At 42.3% G+C, this 21,177-nt stretch overlaps 1 protein-coding gene across 6 annotated transcripts in view; it reads right to left on the minus strand.

The window, feature by feature from the left end:
- Nucleotides 1–21,177, minus strand: part of PCYT1B (phosphate cytidylyltransferase 1B, choline) — a 143,163-nt gene that overhangs the window by 24,227 nt on the left and 97,759 nt on the right. For all 6 annotated transcript variants that reach the window (XM_055120925.1, XM_055120922.1, XM_055120924.1 and 3 more), the window contains 4 exons: nt 15,993–16,144; nt 12,918–12,996; nt 7,067–7,209; nt 2,614–2,802 (listed from right to left, as the gene is read on the minus strand). In XM_055120925.1, coding sequence (XP_054976900.1) covers nt 2,614–2,802; nt 7,067–7,209; nt 12,918–12,996; nt 15,993–16,144 — 563 coding nt within the window. The remainder of the gene's footprint in view (nt 1–2,613; nt 2,803–7,066; nt 7,210–12,917; nt 12,997–15,992; nt 16,145–21,177) is intronic.

Here is a 21,177-nt window from a genome sequence, read left to right on the forward strand (position 1 = left end):
ATCCCACCCGCACAGCAGAGCCTGGCAAGCTACCTGTGGCATATTCGATATGCCAAAAACAGTAACAAGAAATCTCACAATGGAGACGTTACTGGTGCCCACTCGAGCAAATCGATGAACAATGGGAAGACAGTGCTACAGTGCTACAGATATAAAACATGAGGTTACTTGGGGAGACTTAAAGGCTCTATGAACCCTTAAGAGTAAATACAATTATTCCCTGGGGCTAGAGGGCAACAGAAACGTGTATCAGGTTAGGGGAGGCACAGCATGAACTTCGTAAAGTAGAGAGTTGACAACAAAAGAAATCCAAGTATCAAGAAAACCAATTCTGCTACTAAATTTGATACACCAAATACCAAGTTGTCATCAAACTCTGAAACCCAGTATCATGAGTCACAAAAGGCATATGTCAATATTGGCCCATATCACAATAATGATACCAATATAAATATGGAGAGTTTGGTCCTCAATATTACCTTTTCGGGTGCAGGGATGTCCTGTGAATGATCCTCATCATCAATATTCAATACAGAAAAATGTTTCTGGAATACCCACTCTAAGTAACATTTTATGCTATGTACCCAATCCCGCTGTACCAAATTCTGTACCTTAAAACCCTTCTGTTTTGTGCCTTTCCAAGTTTAGGTTATTTGTATCACTACTGTATTTGCAGGTAATGCAGATCCTCTATTTTAAGAAATGAGTTCCAGTCCCAATTCCACAAATAAAGAATTATTATAATAATAGCATATTCATGAAAAGCAAATTACTTATCTTGGCGTTTAACATCCTTGTAACTATTCCTGTACTTTTAATGTCAACAGAAAAAAAGTAATGTCTAAGTCTGGCTGATATGGTAAATTAATGTTAATAACAGTTTTGACACTAATAGCAAGTTTTAAAAAGAAAACCCTCCAGTCTCTAAGCTGGGTTTCATTTCTTAAAAACCACCTCAGCTCTGTCACCACACTCCCCTAGAACAATTCCAGTTCTCATTTCGCTTTCATAGGGAGCCTGAAACTGGATTTATGAAGTTTCTGTGAAATTATATTCTTCCCTTGCCTTTGCTCAGTTCAGATGAAGAAAACATCCTCCAACCCCTGATTACAAATCCAGGGCTGCTCAGCACACGTCCTTCTGAATTCCCATAAACAAATCCATTCCTAGTTGGAATCACTTAAAAATTACCAGCTATTTCTTCAGAGACTGAAAAATATCTGTGAAGATGTGAACTATTCAAATGCACGCTAGATTAATGGGAAATTTCAGACTCTGCGTTATAGAGATCATGGGAGCGTAAAGAACAGGGTCTGCATTCCATCTTCATGTTCTTCCCCAGCACTGTGCATAGACAAAGACTTGTCATGGGACAAATAAATGTTTCATGAATTAAATTAACCTGAAACTTTTTAGCATACAAAGGGAAAAAAGAAAAGGAACTTAGCCCTTGACTCCACTACTTGTTCTAGAAGACATGGAGGGTTTAAGTCGATCCTTGCAAATCTTCCCCCCTTCTTAGACTCAGCCACTAGCCAATGGTCGCTCTATAACATCCATCTCTATAATGTTTTAAAGGCTGCCTGGCTTTAAGCAAAGCATCTCTTCCAATTTCTCAACTGTTCTTTTTCCATTAGTAATTGAGTGTTTTACTTTTAGATAATCCTATAATGAACCAACTCAAATGAACAGAGAAGCAGCGGTGACAACCCATCAATAAAATAATTAAGCTGAAGTGGATTTTGTTAGAGACTTCTTATGTCATAATACTAAGTCTAGGCTACTTAAAATCAGAGAAATCAAGTGGAATCATTTCTTTTTGTCTTAAAAGGAAAGTTAGTTTTAAAAGTATCTCATAGAAACCTCATCAACTCCTCTGACAATCTTCTGCAAGCATGTGTACAATGGAAATGCCAATGAGGTACAAGAATATTCTGGTTGCCACAATATTCTTTTCTCTTTCCATGGCTACCACTCCAAGTTGTCTGAAAAATTAGGGAAGAAGATCCTCTGCGTTTTCTCTTGACTTAACATTTAGATCACAATCTCAATCTCTTAAGACTTTGTGCCTTATCATCACACTTTCATGCCACGGAAGAACAAGGGAAAATCAGGGCACGAGGGACAAACATGCAGAGCCATTCTACCTCTTATCTTTCTCTTCTAACCAACTATAAGAGGGATCCTTACAGGAAAGTTGACAAAGGTAGCTGCATTTCTTTCGCATCCTCTAAGAGACCAATACCAGTGTCCTACTACTAACTCACTTCACAGTTACCCCCACCCACACAAGCTTTGCATAATCTTCAACTATGATATGTGGTTAAGTAACAGAACTGACCTCTGCAGTAATATCTAATTCAACAATTACCAAATCACTTCAAGCTTTAGATAAGACAAAGGTCAGAGCTGGGTCCAGGTGCTATTGGGTACCAGGTTGAAGAGGTAAAGCAGAAGTCATCTAAGAAAATGACAGGGACTTGAAGTCACTTTGGCTAATTCTCAAAGTGAAGGCCACATATTGGACTGATTTTAAGGAACACGGGGATCCCTTTGAATGGTTTCATAAAAAGAATAAATTGAAAATACCCCTCATGTAAAATAATTACATACCCATGCTCCATCTGGCCCAAACAGTTCTAGGAAGTTGCCAATAAATTCTCTTGATTTTTCTTCCCATTTCTGAATAAGATCATGACTTTTCTCTTCCACTCTGTTAACAAATTCCTTTGATCTTTCTTCTACATTCTTGACCTTTTCCTTCATCTTATCTACTTGGTTTTGGAAACGATACTTCTTCTCCTGTCCAAAAATTAAAGAAAGAAAAAAATGAATTTATGCAAAAAGGCATTTGAAAGATAAACCATTCACACTAATGATCATAATTTTGAATTTTTTAAATAAGGGAAGTCCCAAACTGTGTTCAGCAATTCTTGGCCAACTAGGCTGATGGTTCAATTCAAGAACCTATGGATGCAGTCCTGCTTGAGCCCTGTGGTGCCAGAGATTACCTGGGTCACTTCAGTGATGCTCAGGGTTCTCCAGGGCTATAGTTGGTGATTCTTGGGGGACCTTATGGTTCAAGGGAGTGAACCCAGGTTGACTGTGCTGATATGTTTACTCCCAGCTCCTTGTATTTTATTTCAATTAGTATTTTTTCCTAACCTGAAGAGTACAGATATTACTATCTGTAATCTGTAAAGGGTAAGAAAGACAGGAACCTACATCTCGCAAGAAAAGCCAATTGTCATTAGTCTGTTTGGAGATATAAAGGGAAATTTAGTGCTTTTATTAATTAATTTATTTTGGTTTTGAGGACCCACACAGGGGTGCTCAGGGCTTACTCCTGGCTCTATGCTCAGGGATCACTCCTGGAAGGTTTAGGGGGACCATAGCTGGGGATTATACCCAGGTTGTCTGTGTGCAATTCAAGCACCATATTCGCTGTACTATCTCTCCAGCCCCAGTCAAATGCTTTTAATATTCTCTTTTAAATGAGTTAAATCTTGTTATAAAAGAGGAATGAAAATTATGTGCCTAATATGGACACATATTGAACAAATATGCCCTATCCATTCTGCTAGAACTTAGACAAAAGCTCGAATTGTACACAGAATGGCAAATCAAAGGCAGTCTGAGTTCACTGCATCATTATTAAGAAAAACAGTGCTTGAAATAAATGGGTCATTGTCTGGGTCTTAGAACCTATGCATTGTACTAAAATTTTCATTATATTACAATTTTTCATTGAGCTAATTGAACTGTCTGGTTTTCTTAGTGATGAAGAAAACTATTATTTGAGCAGTTTCTCTGGACTGGTATTTTGTTCTTACAGCCATTAAGCAGCAATGCCTTCCAGTTAATTTTGTGTCTTTGTACCTGGAAGGCATCATGTGCTAGGCAAAGATGTTACCCCATAACCCTCCATTTCCTCATCTGTATGATGAGAATTATCTGTTGCAACAATTATAAAAGATAACACATATAAAGTGTGAGGCACAAAGTCTGTTACTCAAAACTTGGTATATGCTGCTGTTTCATTACTATCAAGCTACATGGGCACTGATATGTGCTACCTACTTAAGCTGTATCAAAACCATCAAAACAACATGAGACACTCTTTGGTGGTGATGAAGATGCAGTAACTATACATCAAAACCACAAATGTTAATACCATTGTAATCACATTACTTAGATTATAATAAAACGTTTAAATTGTCTTCCCCTTTGTGAATTCATAATTCTTCTGAAGGGGTAAATCAAGTTTATCTATCAGCTTTCTTTACTGTATGGTACACAAGCTCTTTTCCTATTTCAGAATTATTTGGGGCACCTGGCAGATTTAAAAACTGGTTCAAGAGGGGCTGGAGTGATAGCACAGTGGGTAGGGTGTTTGCCTTGCACGCAGCCGACCTGGGTTCGATTCCCAACATCCCATATGGTCCCCCGAGCACCGCTAGAAGTAACCCCTGAGCATCACTGGGTGTGACCCAGAAAGAAAAAAAAAACTGATTCAAGAATCCTTGATTTAGACAGGCCAACCCTTACTGCAGTCCCTACATGCTATAAGCTGCTGGAAGTCATGCTGGCATTCACAACTTATCATGTGAACTGAGGGGAGTTATTCACCTGCTCTGGGTCTGTTTCATCATCTTTATGTTAGATAAAGGCATCACGGCTACCGTCATGAGTTTATCCTGAGTGTTCAGTAAGATAACGCAAGTAAAGTGGTCATACATGCACACAAGAAGTTCTGAGGGGCTGGAGCAATAGCACAGCGGGTAGGGCATTTGCCTTGCACGCAGCCAACCCGGGTTTGATTCCCAGCATCCCATATGGTACCCTGAGCACCGCCAGGAGTAACTCCTGAGTGCAGAGCCAGGAGTAACCCCTGTGCATTGCTAGGTGTGACCCAAAACCCCCCCAAAAAAGAAATGAAAAGTTCTGAATGTTAGCTGTTGTCCATTTTTTAATCACTATAAATCATGATTTTTTTCAGAGATGTTAAAATAAGGGGAAACATACATCTTAAAAATGAATAAATTCAGTGCTATTTCCACATAGAGATGAGGAATCAATGGGGTACCAAAGTTTCATAACATGTCCAAGATTGCTCAGTCAGGATAGCTGTTGTCCTTACATAATCTTCTTCTGTAGTTTCCCTCTGCACAGGATAGAATTATACCCAGCTCTCAAGGGCAACACAGAACAATAGAATGAACACAAAACCAGGAGTCCCCAGCTGCCGTGGCCTCCACCTCTACTTAGCTTTAAAGACCTTTAACAGTTTCCTCTCTGAGCTCAGCTTTCCTCATTTCTAAGTGGCAGGTCTCAGATGGGGTCAGTGAGCTCCTTCAGGTTCCTGACACCTCTCAGCTTCAGCGATTTACCTACACATCTCTGCAACACATTTGATTTCAGCTCCGAGCTGCAGCTAGGGCTGGTGTCACAGAGAGACAGGGAGCACATCGAAGCGGACTACACGGTTCCTTGAGCTAAGTGGCTTATCTAAGGGCTGTTGAAAGAGAGCAAGCAATGACTTTAGGAAAGGGCTTGACATGCTTGAAAGGTTGACTGGATTCAATTGGAAAGAACAGGTTAATTTATTGAAATAACCAGGGCTTTATTCTCTTTAAGGTACGAAATAATCACTTTGAATGCTTGGCAGCCACTTGTTCTGGTGCCACTTGCACGGGGGCATTTTCCATTGTTGTGACCGTGGCCAGCCTTGCACAAAGCCGGAGCCTGGGCTCCCCAAACTCCCTGCCCACGGGGACAACTATCATTGATTTCTGATGAATAAACTCCTCATATTTGAAAGGTACCAATGAAGGATTGTGTAAGCTGCTGGACAATTATGGCAGCTTGTAATGATAAATATCTCTTTGTGCAAAATACCACCCTTTGAAAACACAATATCTTCAGAGGGGGCCATGGTGGAGCATTCTTATTTTAATCAATACTCTCAATTCCCCGGAATTCAGGCCAATATAGTTGCTCAGTCTCACTACCATCACCTTAAGCAACCAGGCTGCCGTCTTTGCTTTTTAACGGCTTGTTTTGCTTGTTTTAAAGATTGTTTTAACAGTTGCTCTATTATTAAACTAACTGTAGCTCTGTGAGAACAATACGGCTGAAATACAAAAGGAAGCCAAAGACTTGGCTTAATTTAAACAGCTGTAATTTCTCTGGACAATAAAAACGCTGTTAAGGCTTCTAATGAGCATCTGTAAGGCCTTAATAAAATGAAAATTTAAAAACGTTAAAACAAGAAAGTGTTTTCTCTGGATTTAACTTTTCATTACCTCAGCCCTCCTTTCTTCCTATTGAGCAGAGGCTAGCTCTTGCCTTTCATGAGGACAGATCACCCAGAAACCCCATGCCCAAGCCTGCGAACTCATAAAGATGGTGGAGGGGGGGGGGGTGGAGTGATAGTTTAGCAGGTATGGCACTTATCTTACATGCAGCCAACCCAGATTCAATCCCTGGCACCACCTATGGTCCCCCAACCATTGCCAAGAGTGACCTCTGAGCATAGAGCCAGGAATACACCTTTAACACAGCTGGGGTGTCTGATGACCCCCCCAAAAGCAGGTAGTGGAAGAGGAGTGAAGCAGCTCCTTTATAAAGTGAGATGCTCACTACCAATGTGCCTTGAGAAATATATGTGATCCCCTTGGAGAATGTTCACTGTCTGTAAAATGTGGATACCAACACCTCAGGGGGTTGAGTTGTTTTTTTGTTTGTGTGGTTGGGTTTTTTTTCTTCTTTTTGGGGGGGTCACACCCAGTAATGCTCAGGGTTTAATCCTGGCTCTGCACTCTGTACTCAGGAATCATTCCTGGCGGTGCTCGGGGGACCATATGGGATACTGGGAATTGAACCGGGTTGGCCGCATGCAAGGCAAATTCCCTACCCACTGTGCTATCACTCCAGTGCCGGGGGCTTCCATTATGACTGGGCCAAGCAATCCATGTCAACTACCAAGAACACCATCTGGCTGGATAAATTGTGGTGGTGGGTGTGCTGTGGGGGATTCTCAAAGGGTAGCAAGTCATACACCTACGTTTATAAAGCTGACATTGAGTTCCTTGGCTGTGTACCCCCTCTGGAGGTTGCGTCGGGCATAAACATCATAGTCACGGACAATCCTGGTGATGATGTCTGATGTTGAGATTCCTTCGGTTCTCTGGGTCGGAACGAACATTCCTGTGCACATTGGACAGGGGAGAGAAGAGGGAAAATGGAAGTGGGTTGAGTTGATCCTTTCCTTTAGCGTGGGAAACCTCTTCAAAACCAAGTTTCAGCTCCCGGCTACTCATGGCCTGGCTCCACCTGACATTTCCAGCTGAGCTCTGTAACGTCCCTCCAGCCATCAACACCAAGTGTGCAGCCGTCCTAACCTGTTCCCTTGGCAAACTTGCCCAGTTCCCAGCGTCCACTTAACCCAGTCTCTTCCTTTCTACTCTGGCTCCCTCTTCCTGCCCGCATCAGCCACAGAATTCCTCACATACTGCTGAGTCAAGATTCAAGACTATGCCTCTACTATGCTTCCCTGACACCACTGGGCAGAATCCACAGCATTAAGCCTATGAACTTGTCCACCATTAACAAAAGTCATTAAAATATTGGTCTCCTTGTCGAAAGAAGGTGTCTCAAAAGCACAGATCATGCCTTGATTATCTTTGCACCCTTAAGGCACAGTTTAGTTACCATGTCCCACTTGGAAAGTGCTCAATAAATGCTAATTAAACTAGAAAGTGAATGGAGAATAACATGTGAGTCAATGAATTAGTCAGATCACATCAACACCCCTTCTTCCTCCACAAGTCTTGCATTATGTTCTACCAAAGGAAAAGAAGAAAAAGTGTACTATTTTTGTCCTCTCTGATCTAAAGCCATGTCTGCGGGGTACTAGATGACTTTATCCCTTTTTAAAAAGTCTACTCTGGATGGTGGAATTACCATTCAAAGCTGGAATACATGAGACTGAGTAAAAATAAATAAGCACAAAAGATGCCAAGTAGGAAGAGAAATTCATTGAAGTCTATAAAGATATAGTTGGGTGTACCAGGAGAGGGCTAAAAAAAGGTCATAAAAGTTATTAGAGGCAACCTCTGGCTTATGTTTATACTTATTTTTTCTTGGAAAATAACTATTTATTTTTACTTTGGGTTTTGGGACACACCCAACAGTGTTCAGGGCTTACTCCTGGCTCTTTACTCAGAAATCACTTCTGGCAGGACTTTGGGGACCATATGCAATGCCAGGGATTAAATTGGGTCGGTCTCATGCAAGGCAAGTCCTACCCACTGTACTATTGTCCTGGTCCTATGCTCATACTACTGTGGCCTCCTAAAATGAGTGAGATATTAGCAATTAAGGTCTTGCTGGTTTATTGGATTATGACCACTAGGGCAGAGTCATGAGACACAGGGTGGCATGATGATGAGAGTCTGGGAAGAAGCTTCCAGATGTCAGCAAGTTGCTCAAGTCTCAGTAGGCAGCTTCTGTAACCTCAGCCTCTTCAAATGAGAGATGCAGTGATTGACAAGGCGACCTGGGTCTCATCTTTGCCAATGCCCTCTCCTTCATTCCTCCTGTCCATTCTGCTTCCTAAGTGTCCCTTTAACTCACATACTTTTCCCTATCCTCCATCTAAGCTAGTGTTTCCCAAAGTCAGTGATTCTGGCCCATGCTGGAACAATCTGGATGGGGGGGAGGAACCTTGGATGCAATTCTGGGGGTGGCCACTTTCCATTTGTTCACTTAAAAAATATTTCCAGGGTGAGAGGGGAACTGAGTAATTTTTTTTCCTGAAAGGGGCCAAGTAAGTTTGTCAACTTCCCATCTAAACCAGTAAAATGACACCTTGATCAAAGGTTACAGAAAGACCCTCAAAACCAATCTCTAGGTATTTGGGGTGTGTGTGTGTGTGTGTGTGTGTGTGTGTGTGTTCTCACCTAAATCCACTTTCCACACAGATGCTCAGAGCGTCTTTCAAAATGCAAGCAGATGCCTGCTAACACCCTTCAGTGGCTTTCTAGTTTTTTTCTGTATTTAGATGTAAACCCTTGCCTTGGCTTAACATCTGTGTGCGTTGTCTTGTTCATGTGCTTCTCTTGTTTTATCTCATTCCCTCTCCTGAATTTATTCCCTAAGTCCCTCTACACTTCCCTGCACAACTACAGGGGGCCCCATTGCATTATTTTTTTGTTTGTTTTTTGTTTTGCTTTTTGGGTCACACCTGGCAATGCACAGGGGTTACTCCTGGCTCTGCACTCAGCAATCACCCCTGGCAGTACCCAGAGGACCATATGGGATGCTGAGAATTGAACCCAGGTCTGCCGCGTGCAAGGCAAATGCCCTACCCGCTGTACTATTGCTCCAGCCCTGGCCATTTGCATTATATTATGTGGGGCTGTGTAATAGGCCCACCCTGCCTCAGTCCTACCATACTGGACTTGAGTGTTTTGGCTGCCCTTTCCCTTCATTCAGTCATAAACATCCTCTTAGACTGGTTAATTAAATCATTCCGAGACCTCTGCCTTTACAGGCAACTTCTCAAGAAAATGTTTCCACCCTTGACTGTGCCTTCCAGTTATTCCCTCCCGGGGTCACTGCTCTTTTCCTTCACACATGCTGGGGTGGTTTTTTTTTTTTTATAAAACCACTTGTTTAATAACGACCTTTCCAACTCAACTGGCTGCTATGCAAGGTGAAGAACTGCACACGACCTGTGCTTGTTTATCTTCTCCACACCGGGCCACAAGTGGCACTTTAGGAATATATGTTGAATGAACGACTGCATAAATTTTGATTTCTTTTGTTGTCATTTTGTTTGTTTGAGGGGCTACACCAGGCAGTGCCGGGAGAGTTTCTTCTGGTGGTGCTCAGAGGGGACCAGGTGGTGTCAAGGCTGGAACACAGGGTTCCACATCAAAGCATGCCATCAAGCCCTTTGAGCCACACCCCTAGGGAAATGTTGATTTCCCTGTGCTCTTCCCAATCCCAGGCCTCTTGGCCATATTGACACTGATGCAGTTTTCAGTGGGTGGACCCTCTTGGGGCGTCCTTTGGAGCTTTCTTGGGAGATTGTCTGCTCACAATATCAGCAGCAGGGGGCGCTGCTGATGTCAGACAATACACCCAGCTTCCAATTTTCTTTGATTCAGAGACTTGAAGACTCCCACTAAGCCAGCAACCTCTTTTACCGCTTTCTAAGAAAACGGATTCAAATGCAGAAAACCAAATAGAAGACAGAAGACATGGACATTTCAACACACAGCTCGAACACCCTAGTGACCCAGTTCTTAAGGGGACTCTGGTGGGAATCCCAAGAGGTTCCAAGTTGGGGAACCACAGATAACATTACCACCTTGCTCAGAGACACATGCAACTTTGGGGTCGGGAATGGACCCCGTCTTTCAGCAGGTAGATGTTTCACCCACACTCCTGCTTGCTGGAATGTGAAAAAGATTTTCTTGCTATGAAGGGACTTTAGCAAGTTATTTAGAAACAGGAGGTTAGGCCCCACTTTCTTTGAAGCCTTAGGGTGGGTGAGACTGAGTAACTGCAAGTGCAGTTGGGGTTTGGGGAAGATTTGCTTTGGCTGGTAGGGAGGTAGGTGTCTGAAAGAAGAGCCAAGCCCTCTGCTGACATAATGAGGCACCCGGCTTCCTACAAATCCTAATTATTGCTCTGCTAAAAATATTCGGTAATGAGCATGATCACAGAACCTTTTTTATCATGCTTTTCAGAATTGTGGCGTTTGGATCTGGAGCTATTTTAAGCAGCAGCACAGCACATGTTAATGAAGGAAACTTTCAACAGTAGTAGGCAATCTTAGAATGATGGTGAGCAATGTGGACCTTACAGTCAAGTGCATTTTAGCTCCATCTTTTCATCCAGTTCTGCTGGAGGATTTTGACATCTCCTTCTGACAAGCAGAATATGCTCTAAAGCTTAATTCATGCCCTTGTTATCGCTGGGCTCATTTAAAGTGATTTTTGACTTTCAAAATAAATCACTGAGGAAAGTATAAAAGCCAAACGGGGCTGCCTGGAGGCCATTTCTGAGTATTGTTCGCTCACAATGAGAACTCTGGCCTTCTCGGTCCGGGCCCCAAACAGCTCTCTCCTGTGGCTCTTGCTTGGTGAGAAATCAGCGGAAAAGATCCGTGGGCCACACCAAAGAGTCCCTGTGCATGTGACAAGTCACGGATAGTCTTAGGTCAGTATTCCAAGGGCAAGTCAATTCCACATGACCATTCTATTTGGAGATGCACTGTAGCACTGTCATCTCGTTGCTCATTGATTTGCTCAAGCGGGCACCAATAACATCTCCATTGTGAGACTTGTTGTTACTGGTTTTGGCATATCGAATACGCCACAGGAAGCTTGCCAGGCTCTGCCATGCAGGCGGGATATTCTCAGTGGCTTGCCGCGCTCTCCAAGAAGAACGGAGGAATCGAACCTGGGTCGGTCGTGTGCAAAGCAAATACCCTACCCACTGTGCTATTGCTCCAGTCCCTGTTTGGAGATGGGAATTCTGAACCAGCGGAGGCAACACAGGCCAAGTTCCAGTGACCCATCCCCAGGAATGGAGGACGATGGCTCTGACGGGAAGCAATGGGGAAGTCAAGAGTGTCTAAAAGAGGAGTGATGGGCATGAGCATTATGCCAGGAGGCAGACTGAGTTCAAGTTCTGGATTTGGTGATTTGAAGGTCATCAGAGGACTAAGGAATGAAGTGCCAGAGGTCAAAGTACAGGGATGTGCTCCCACAGGTTGCTGGAGGTGAGCACGGAGCGAGGCTCACCTCCAGCAACCTGTGGGAGTTGCTGGCTTGTTTTTGTCCTTCCATATGCGAATAAGCTGAGAAGATAATGCTAGAAAGGAAGAAACTTGCGGAGCAGAGAGAGGAAGAAGGAAAGACGCTCTCCAAATGGAAAAAGATGCACAAAACGATGGGGGGAGATGGACCCCTCTTACTCTGGACACAAGAGTGGGTCAAAGGACCAAAGAATATGGAGAAGCGAGCGTGGGAGGGGAAGAGGCAGTGGTGAAAGGAACTCTCGGAGTCCCCCTGGGACGCTAACTGCAGATTGGCTTTGCCACTGCCTCCACACCCATTTCCCAGACTCAGCAACAACCTGGAACAGGGACTCGGGAACTGACAAAGCAATCCAGAGCGGACAGCTAGTAATTGAAAGGAAACTTCTCTTCCCGTTACGCCAACAACTCCTTGGGGTTTGACCAGAATCTGTGATCTTAACAGAAATACTCGGTGACAAACGGAACTTCCAAAAGTCAGGCCCCATGTATGACACCACCATTTGGGTAAGAAGATGGTTCACCCCGTTGTGTACATGTGCACATCCATTCACTTGTTTGCCTCCACCGGTGAGGTCTGAGGCTGTTGTTCTCTTGCTAAAAAGCAGGCCTGGCTCTGCTGATGAGGAATCCAGATTGTTCATTGGCCAGCTACATCTTTGGGGAGGAGCTTTCCTGAGAGTGACAATTTCATTTGTTCAGGAGCATTAAAATGGCCTTTGAACCAGGGGATCCCCAGGATTTGGGCTTGACAAGCCCTAAAGTCTAGCCTCAAATAGGAAATTGAATACTTTTTCATATCAGGTCCTTGTGAACAGAGGGTGATAGAACTGTGTTTCTCAATATTTCTGTGAGTGTATCTTCTTCCTGCCGTTCCCCTTCTCCTACTGGTTGGACCCCTAGTTTCATGCTGTGCCCCCACCATTTATGCGATGTCACCCAGAGCCCCTTTTAACTATCCTGGGTGTCCCCAATTGAGCAATGCTGTTGTAGAGTCTCTGCACACATTGGAAATTTGAATCCAAGTCCAGGAAAGTCTCTTAGGAAACCTGGTCATTAAAAGGCAGGGGAGCGCAGAACTCACCTGCTTCCTTTATATGCTTGTAAACATCATCGGAGCCAGCAGAAGAATAAGGAATGTCATCATGGGCCACAAAGTCAATCTGGTGGGAAGAGAGAAAAGAGGCAGCCATCACGGGGACTGACAAGCAGATCTGCGGTTTGAAAATGCCTTTGGAAGTAAAGCAGCTGTAACAAAGCATTTGAAGCAAAATGTTTATAATGTGGATTTAAATCCTTTACTGCAAGTTACTTCTGTCTCCTTTCCCTAGAAGAGACTGGACTCCACACTGGTATCTCTCATTTCTTGGTTCTCCTTCTCCTACCTCTGAGAGTAGGTTTTCTTGGCCTTTGCCAAGAACTTCTGCCTCTAAACTTTCTCCTTTAAAGAATTCATTCACTTCAGAGTTCTAGTAGCCCCGCTATGAAGAAAAATCCAAATCTCCATTTCTTGTCCCAATGATGGCAATTGGCCCTCATACATAAATCACATTTTTCTTACATTCCTTGCAGTTTTTATTTTTTTCAGTTAAAAATATTTTTGTTGTTGTTGAATCACCATGAGATACAGTTACAAAGCTTTCATGTTTGAGTTTCATGCATACAATGATGGAACACCCATCCCTCCACCAGTGCACATCTTCCACCACCAATGTCCCTAGTATCCCTCCCTCCTGCCCCCCACCCCCATCCCACCCCTTCTTCTGCCTCTATGGCAGACAATTTCTTTCTTGTACTTATGGGCATATGGTTTCCTTGCCTTTTTTTTAACTTTAGTGAATCACCGTGCGGTACAGTTACAAACTTATGAACTTTCATGTTTGCATTTCGTTTACATCTTAAGTCACATTTTTATACTGTGGAAATGAGTTCATGTCTCTCTTCCCACTTGGTCAATCTGCCTGGAATTCATTTCATCCTAAAACTCTGCTGCTTCTTTCCAATGGCACTTTCAGCTCCTCAGTTTACCTAGATCCAAACACATTGGAATTAGCCTACTTATACCCTACTTCCTTCAGTCTCCATGGCTCATATGTCATTAACACATATGTTCCTTTGGTGTGTGTGTTTGTGATCATGTGTGTGGTATGTGTGCATGTGAGTGTGCATGAATATGTGCACCCATCGTTGCCTCTCCGTTGCTACTTCACCAAATCCAGGGTCCTGCTATTTGAATCAACAATGCCAATTTGCACCTGAACTTTCTCACTGTAAGTTCACTCCTCTCCAAGAGAGGAGCAGGTCCTTATTAACAGAGTTTTCTTCCTGTAATCTGCACTTCTACTGATCCACTCCAATTTCCTATTTCCTACTACAGCAAGTGAAAAGTCCTTGTCTAACAAAGCCCTTAACTTTGTTGTTGTTATGGGGGTAGTGGTAATACCCTGCAGTGCTCAGAGTACTCATTATGTGGTGCCAGGGATGGAACTTGAGCCTTCTATGTGCAAAGCATGTGCTCAACCCATTTAGCTATCTTTTGGGCCATCAAAGTCCTTTATAACAATGCTTCACACCATAGCAGGAAGTAGATTAGCAGTTTGTCTGGCTACGATTTCTGCCCTGCTACTTCCTGGCTATATAATTCATAAACTAGCAGTGGTAAGAATTAAGTCAGGATTTTTCTGTCTCTTTTTGTTTGTTTTGAGGCCACATCCAGCAGTGCTCATCAATCACCCCTGGTGGTGTTTTTGGGACAATATGCAGTACCAGGGATCAAACTTTGCTGCATGAAAGGCAAACACCCTACCCGCTTCTCCAGCCCCAAAATCAAGGTTAGTCAAACTCAGTATTAGTGACATTTGGGGCTGGAACTTTCTTTGGTGGTGTCGGTACATGTGTTCTGTGTCCTGTGTGAGGCTTAGTAGCACCCCTGTCCTTTACCCACTAGATGCCAGTAGCACCCCAGTTGTGACAACCATAAGTGTTTCCAGATACCACCAAATGTCCCTTTGGGGCAAAAACATCCCCATATGAGAATCAGTGGATCAAGTGATATAATTATGTAAAAGTGCTTAAAACTAATAATGGATATGTAGTTAAGTACTCCATAAGCATTTATTATTATTGTTGTGGTTGTTAATTCTGTCCTAAACACTGAAAATCAGTTCCACTGTTCTCCAACATATAAGCACACCAACTCAGGGCTGCCATGAGATTGGATGTAATTCACATAAGAGCAGAGGACTCAGCACAGAGTTGGGCACATGGCATCTATGAAGTGGCAGCCATCATTATCATCATTAGTATCCCCACAATGGCTCACACAAGTTGAATACATAATAGATGCTTAGTTAAAATGTGTTAGTGATTGCTGGAAGTAAATCTTATTGTAGTTTTTCCTTTTCCTTTTTATTCTCGCCGGGAAATTGTCTCCTCTGCGATTACCCATGCACATTTATCAGTGTTCTCTATTCTCTTCTGCATCGTGATTTTAAAAATAGAAAAGAAAACTCTTAGAACAGCTTAATCTTATTTTTTTGTACTGCTTATAAAAGGAAAGAATAGCTCCTAATGTGGGACTGGTAGGGAGATACAAAGCACATAATTTGATGCAGATCAAAAGAATTTCTTGTGTTTTGTACTAATAAAAATCTTATATCAGTAGGAACCTCAGGGTCACAAAATCAGAGTACTTAAAGGCTGACCCTTGCTCTTCTAAATAAGATATGTGTTCATTTGTTCCGTGAAAAAATGATACCTGGGAATCTATAACCACTAATGATGATTGTGGTGGCAACGGCTATGACACTCGAGGTCTTGCTATGGGCCAGTCAGTGTTTCAAAGGTCAGGTCATCTCCTCAGAACCTCAAAATAGCCCCATGAGGAAACTATCGTGCTTGCTATTTAGGTAAATGAGTTCACTCGGGTTCACTGTTGGGGATAAAGGCTGCCTTTGGACTTCGTGGTCTGATTCTAAAGTCCACACACAGGAACTCAGAGCAGCTCATCGGCTAGGCTTATGCAGAAGAGAGGTACTACAGCAAGTGATATCACATGGTCATTCTCTTTTTGAAATGGAAAAGACTGGGCTTTCTGTGTATCGTCTATGAAATCTGCATCCATAATTCTGTGCTATAAAGAAGTTGGAAGATGAATTACCTTGTGTTTTTCAAGAAACTCTGGGGTAAGTGTCCATGGAGCATCTCTAATCACTTCGTCCACATAGCGACAGTGTCTGAGAGCTTCATATCTCTCTGCTTCGTTCATCACGGTGAAGCCTTTGAATTTGTGGGTGAGCTCATCACTGCAAACTGAAATAGAAAAATGCACTCAATGCTGCTAACTGGCCCAGGACCTACCCACAGCCACCCTGGTACAGATATGCCTTCTTCAGTAAGACAAAAGGAGCTCAGTCTTGCAAGGTTCTTGACATAATCAAACTCAGTTTTAAAAAAAAAAGAAACAGGAACAAAGGATCAGGAAAGCGAAGCAAGCTAAATCCAGCAGCAATTCAGACTTTCATTTTAGTGCTAATTACAATTACATTCTCCACTGCAGCTTCTATGAAAAAAATATTCCCCATATTCCCCAATATGACTCTCGTACCTTTTTGTTTCCCTTTCTTGCCCTTCAGGAGTACAATGGTCAACTGAACAGACAGTGAAGTAAGAGAGAACTAGAGGAACCAAGAGGTGAATGATAGAGGCTGGAGTGATAGCACAGCGGGTAGGGCGTTTGCCTTGAACACGGCCAACCCGGGTTTGATTCCCAGCATCCCATATAGTTCCCTGAGCACCATCAGGAGTAATTCCTGAGTGCATGAGCCAGAAGTAACCCCTGTGCATCGCCGGGTGTGACCCAAAAAGCAAAAAAAAAAAAAAAGAGGCGAATGATAGGTTGAAACAATCTGCTCCAGTTCTGTACTTAGAATTGTACTCAAATAACTGGCACGCACATGCTCACACACATTCTGGTCTCCCTGACTGAGATCCAGTCACTACCCATCAGGCTACGCAATCAAGAGGAGATAGCAATAAAGATATGATCTAATCTAGCAGAGTTCATCCTATATCACCTTTCCTTTCTAGTTCTCAGTTTCCTGCCCCTTCAAATGGGGAGAATTTACTATAATAGCCTTTACTATTAATCTTAGGAAGAATTTTTGAGGCTTCTCACAAAAGTGCTTTGAAACAAAATGCATGGTTGTTCACTATCCTATAGAAAAATATATTTATAAGAATTATCTTCTTATATTTCAGGAAGAAAGTCATTATGGCTATAGTTCCTGCTGGCCCACAGCAGACTACCCCAACTGCTATAGAGAAAACATATAAGCATCACTGCAACACCACCAACCATGTAGCAAGCTTGAAAACCAGAATCACTTAAGGAATTTGCTCTACATGAAGAAGCTCATCCTTCTCTCCCTGGGTTCAGTAAGTCAAAATGTGTCTTCCATAATTCATATGTTGAAATCCTAACCCACTATTAGAAAGTAGCCTTTGGGAGGTGGAGGTGCTTAGATAATAAAAGAGGAAGTCCTTAAGCCCAAGAGATAGTACATGTGGCTGACCCAGGTTCAATCCCTGGTACCCAAGACTAGCCAGGAGTGATCCCTGAGCACAGAACCAGGAGTGTGTCCTGAAAACCTTTAGGTGTAGCTCCAAGACACCTCTTCCACCCCACAAAGATGAAATCCTTATGAATGGAATTTAATTCCTTTAAAAGGCGGCTTCAAGGATGGAACAATAGTATAGTGGGTAGGCTGTTTGCTTTGTATGCGGCTGAACTGGGTTTTAACCTTGGTATCCCATATGGTACCCCGAGCACTGCTAGGAGTAATTCCTGAGTGTAGAGCCAGGAGTACCCCTGAGCATCACCGGGTGTGACCCCCAAACCAAAAATAAATAAATAATAAAAGGGAGGTTTGGGGGGCTCTCTAGCCCTTATCACTATGTAAGGACACAGAAAGAAAATAGCTATGAACCAGGAAAAGTGAGAGCTCTCACCAGAAGGAGGCTGTGCTTGTGCCTTCCTCTTGGACGGGTGTCCTTCAGAACTGTTAGAGAGAAACTGTTGTTTTTAAACTACCCAGTCTGTGGTAGCTTGTTATAGCAGCCCAAACAGTCAAAGACAGTGGATTTGGACTGGGGCCCAGACAATTCTATTTTTGACAAGTTTCAGAGATGATTCTGATGTGTACAACATTTGAAATACCCTGAAGCCTATTTAGAATATTCTGAGTTGGGCCTGGTTTTGAATCCACTATCACCCTCAATGTGGGTAGGGGGTTTGGAGTAGGACAGTTGTGATTATGTGATATATTGATTTACTGACTATTGATCTGTGACTCCCTAAATAGAAATTATTTATGGGTCAAGTTTACAGTTTAAATAATTGATCTGAGACTTTTCAAATGTCCCCTTAGGATTTTATAAAAATATTACCTCAAGGTTTATATTGAGGGGCCTGAGTGATAGTACAGTGGGAAAGGCACTTGCCTTGTATGTGGCTAACCCTGGTTCAATCCCTGACATCCCATATGGACCCCCAAGCTCACCAGGCGTGATCCCTGAGAGTGGATCCAGGAGTAAGCCCTGATGGGGATGGTAAAAAAAGAGATTCATATTGAGCAGAAATGGATTTCAGTTGCATCAATTTTATGTTTCAGACAATACAAAACTAGGCTGAGCCATCTCTATTTTGAACTTCCTACCTGAGTAATATAATAGGGTATAACATCTAGATGGCCAAGATAATGGCTTCCTGACAGAGTACAAAGAAAATAAACATCTTGTTTATGCCAGTAAGGGTCCTATTTTCATATCCCACAAGTGACCTCAAGAAACAGCTGAACATGCTGGCCAATTATTGTCTAAACATTAATTACACCCAAAGCAGCACTGTTGTTCTTGAGTCTTGGCAAATACACTCTGCTAACCAGATGGAGAACTCTAAGCCATGGTGTTCCACGGATGAATTCACTAAATGGAGAGTCCATGCTGCAACTAACCTATTCTTATGGCTCACTGTGTCCAAAATGAAATATTAACAGTATACTACAGAAGACAAACTATAGCATCGAGGCTCAACTGAGGAGCTCAACAGACCTGGGTTCTCTTCCAAGTCTCCTGCTTATTACTGGGAACGTTAACTCCAATTGCTTACACTCAGTTGTCTGTAAAACTGGGTGGAGTTCTGAGACTGGAAGGTGATCATCTGTACATGCAGAGTAATGAATGTTCCAAAACCTGTGCCATTCACTGGTGTCACTAGGAATATAGGACCATTTCCAGAGAGACTGTGATTGAGGCTCTGCCTTTTTGCTGCCCCTCACTCTCTAAGCAGATGTCCAGCCTCTGGGTACAAACTCCACTGCAGAAGCTGGGAATTCAAGCTGCAGATAGACTGTCTCCTGTCCAAGCTGCAGCTTTTCCAAAACCAGAGCTCCTTAAGAATTCTCTAAGGAAGAAGGCAAAGAGAAATGTTTTCTCCAAACAAGCAAAGAAGGGTCTACGAAGCCACCAGCAGCAGGAGCCAGCAGCAGAGGCTCCAGAGGGTCAAGGACATGATGCTGTGGACACAGACAGCCCATGACTTGCTTCGAGGGCCAGATATTTGCTCTGTTCGAGTGCTTCTGGGAGCTCAGATGATGAGGCAAGCAAACACAGTGATGAGCTGGACTGGATGCCCCCTCCTGTCTCTGCAATTATTTTAGAGTTGAGTTCGATTCAAGGTAGTTGAGGAACTCTTAACAAGGATTGAGACTGAAATTCTTACAGGGAAGACAGAAGACAGTTTTATATGGAGATTTGCTTTTAACTAGAACACAAAATTGAGTAGGAGCCCAGGTTGATTAGGGGTGTATTTTGTGTCTCCAATAAATAGTAAGAGTAGGATTGTGTTCAGTGGATTTCCCCCCCTTCTGTGAAGAAACAGATTATGACTTATACTCTTTAAAAAATTGTGTTTAAGGAAAAGAAATTTTTTGATAATAACAAAATTTAGTTGCTTGGCTTATTTTAAAATGACTTGACCTTTTAAATTAACATTTAAAGAGAATGTGATGATCCTTTATGAGAACTAGTTTTGAGTCACAAAAATAATGATAACAAAGGTACACTTGTGGAAAAAAATGTTAAATTATCACGAGCTTCATGATTCAAAATGAGAAATGCATATATCAGATTACAGTCCAAAACTCATGGTAGTGTGTGAGGTCTATTATAGCCTAAGAAGTAGACTAATATGTCCATTTATCACTTTATGACCTTTGAATCAACTATTTCTGCCAAATACAAAGTAGAAATAGCAAGTCCTGCCCATATACTGCCCTGACCAGAATATGTTCATGGCTGAAGTCCTTTCGTCCTTTACCCAGTGGAATTTCTATAACCACCAACCTGCAGATGTAAGGGGGGGGAGGGGGGCATGGCGCAATTAGTACAGTAGCTTCATTCTTTCAGCTCATCATAGGTCCTGTATTTGATAACTATACATACACAACATCAATAGTCAGCCTTTCAACCACCAATACAGGAAAACTATTCATAAAGGTCTCCCCAACTTTTTCTCACCATGGAACAGTCAGTCTGCTATTAAGTTTGTTTGTGTTACTTGAGAAAGAGATAATAGGGCTGGAATAATAGAACAGCAGGTAGGGTGCTTGTCTTACACATGGCCAACCTGGATTCAATCCCAGGCACCCCATATGGTCCCTGAGTCTGCCAGGAGAGATCCCTGAGTGCAGAGCAAGGAGTAACTCATGAGCATCACTGGGTGTGGCCCAAAAGAAAAGAAAAGAAAAAAATTCTCTTCTCTATTCTTACTACATGAGGAAAGGATGACTATGGTATCAAATAAATAAGTTATTTCTGATTGTTATATTTGATTTTACCTTATCACTACCAAAAGCTAAACATCAGTTTGATATGCACACACCCAATATTTAGAGAAGAAATTACATATTTTTTCTTAACCATACTCTTTTTTCTTACAAGTATCATATAATTTTATCTGTAAATTTCATTGCATTCCTATAAATTAAACACAATGATTCTATTTTATACCATGCTTTCTGTAATTTCTCAGTGATTTTATAAGATTTCTATAAATACATTAATACATTTGAATTTAAAAGATTTTTTTCTTGGTTTCCAGGTTTTTTAATGTGTTTGACAAGGAAGACTGACTTTGTCAACTAGGTATTTTCTGCAAATTTAGTAAGCTAAAACTGCAACCCCAAGGCTTTTTATTTTCTCAAGTTCCAAGCAAATGATAAAAGCATTTTATCAAAAATAATTGGATTGGCAATGGTATAATTAAATTACCAACATTTCCATTT

This window comes from Sorex araneus, chromosome X (assembly GCF_027595985.1).
Source record: "Sorex araneus isolate mSorAra2 chromosome X, mSorAra2.pri, whole genome shotgun sequence".
Classification (NCBI taxonomy): domain Eukaryota; kingdom Metazoa; phylum Chordata; class Mammalia; order Eulipotyphla; family Soricidae; genus Sorex; species Sorex araneus.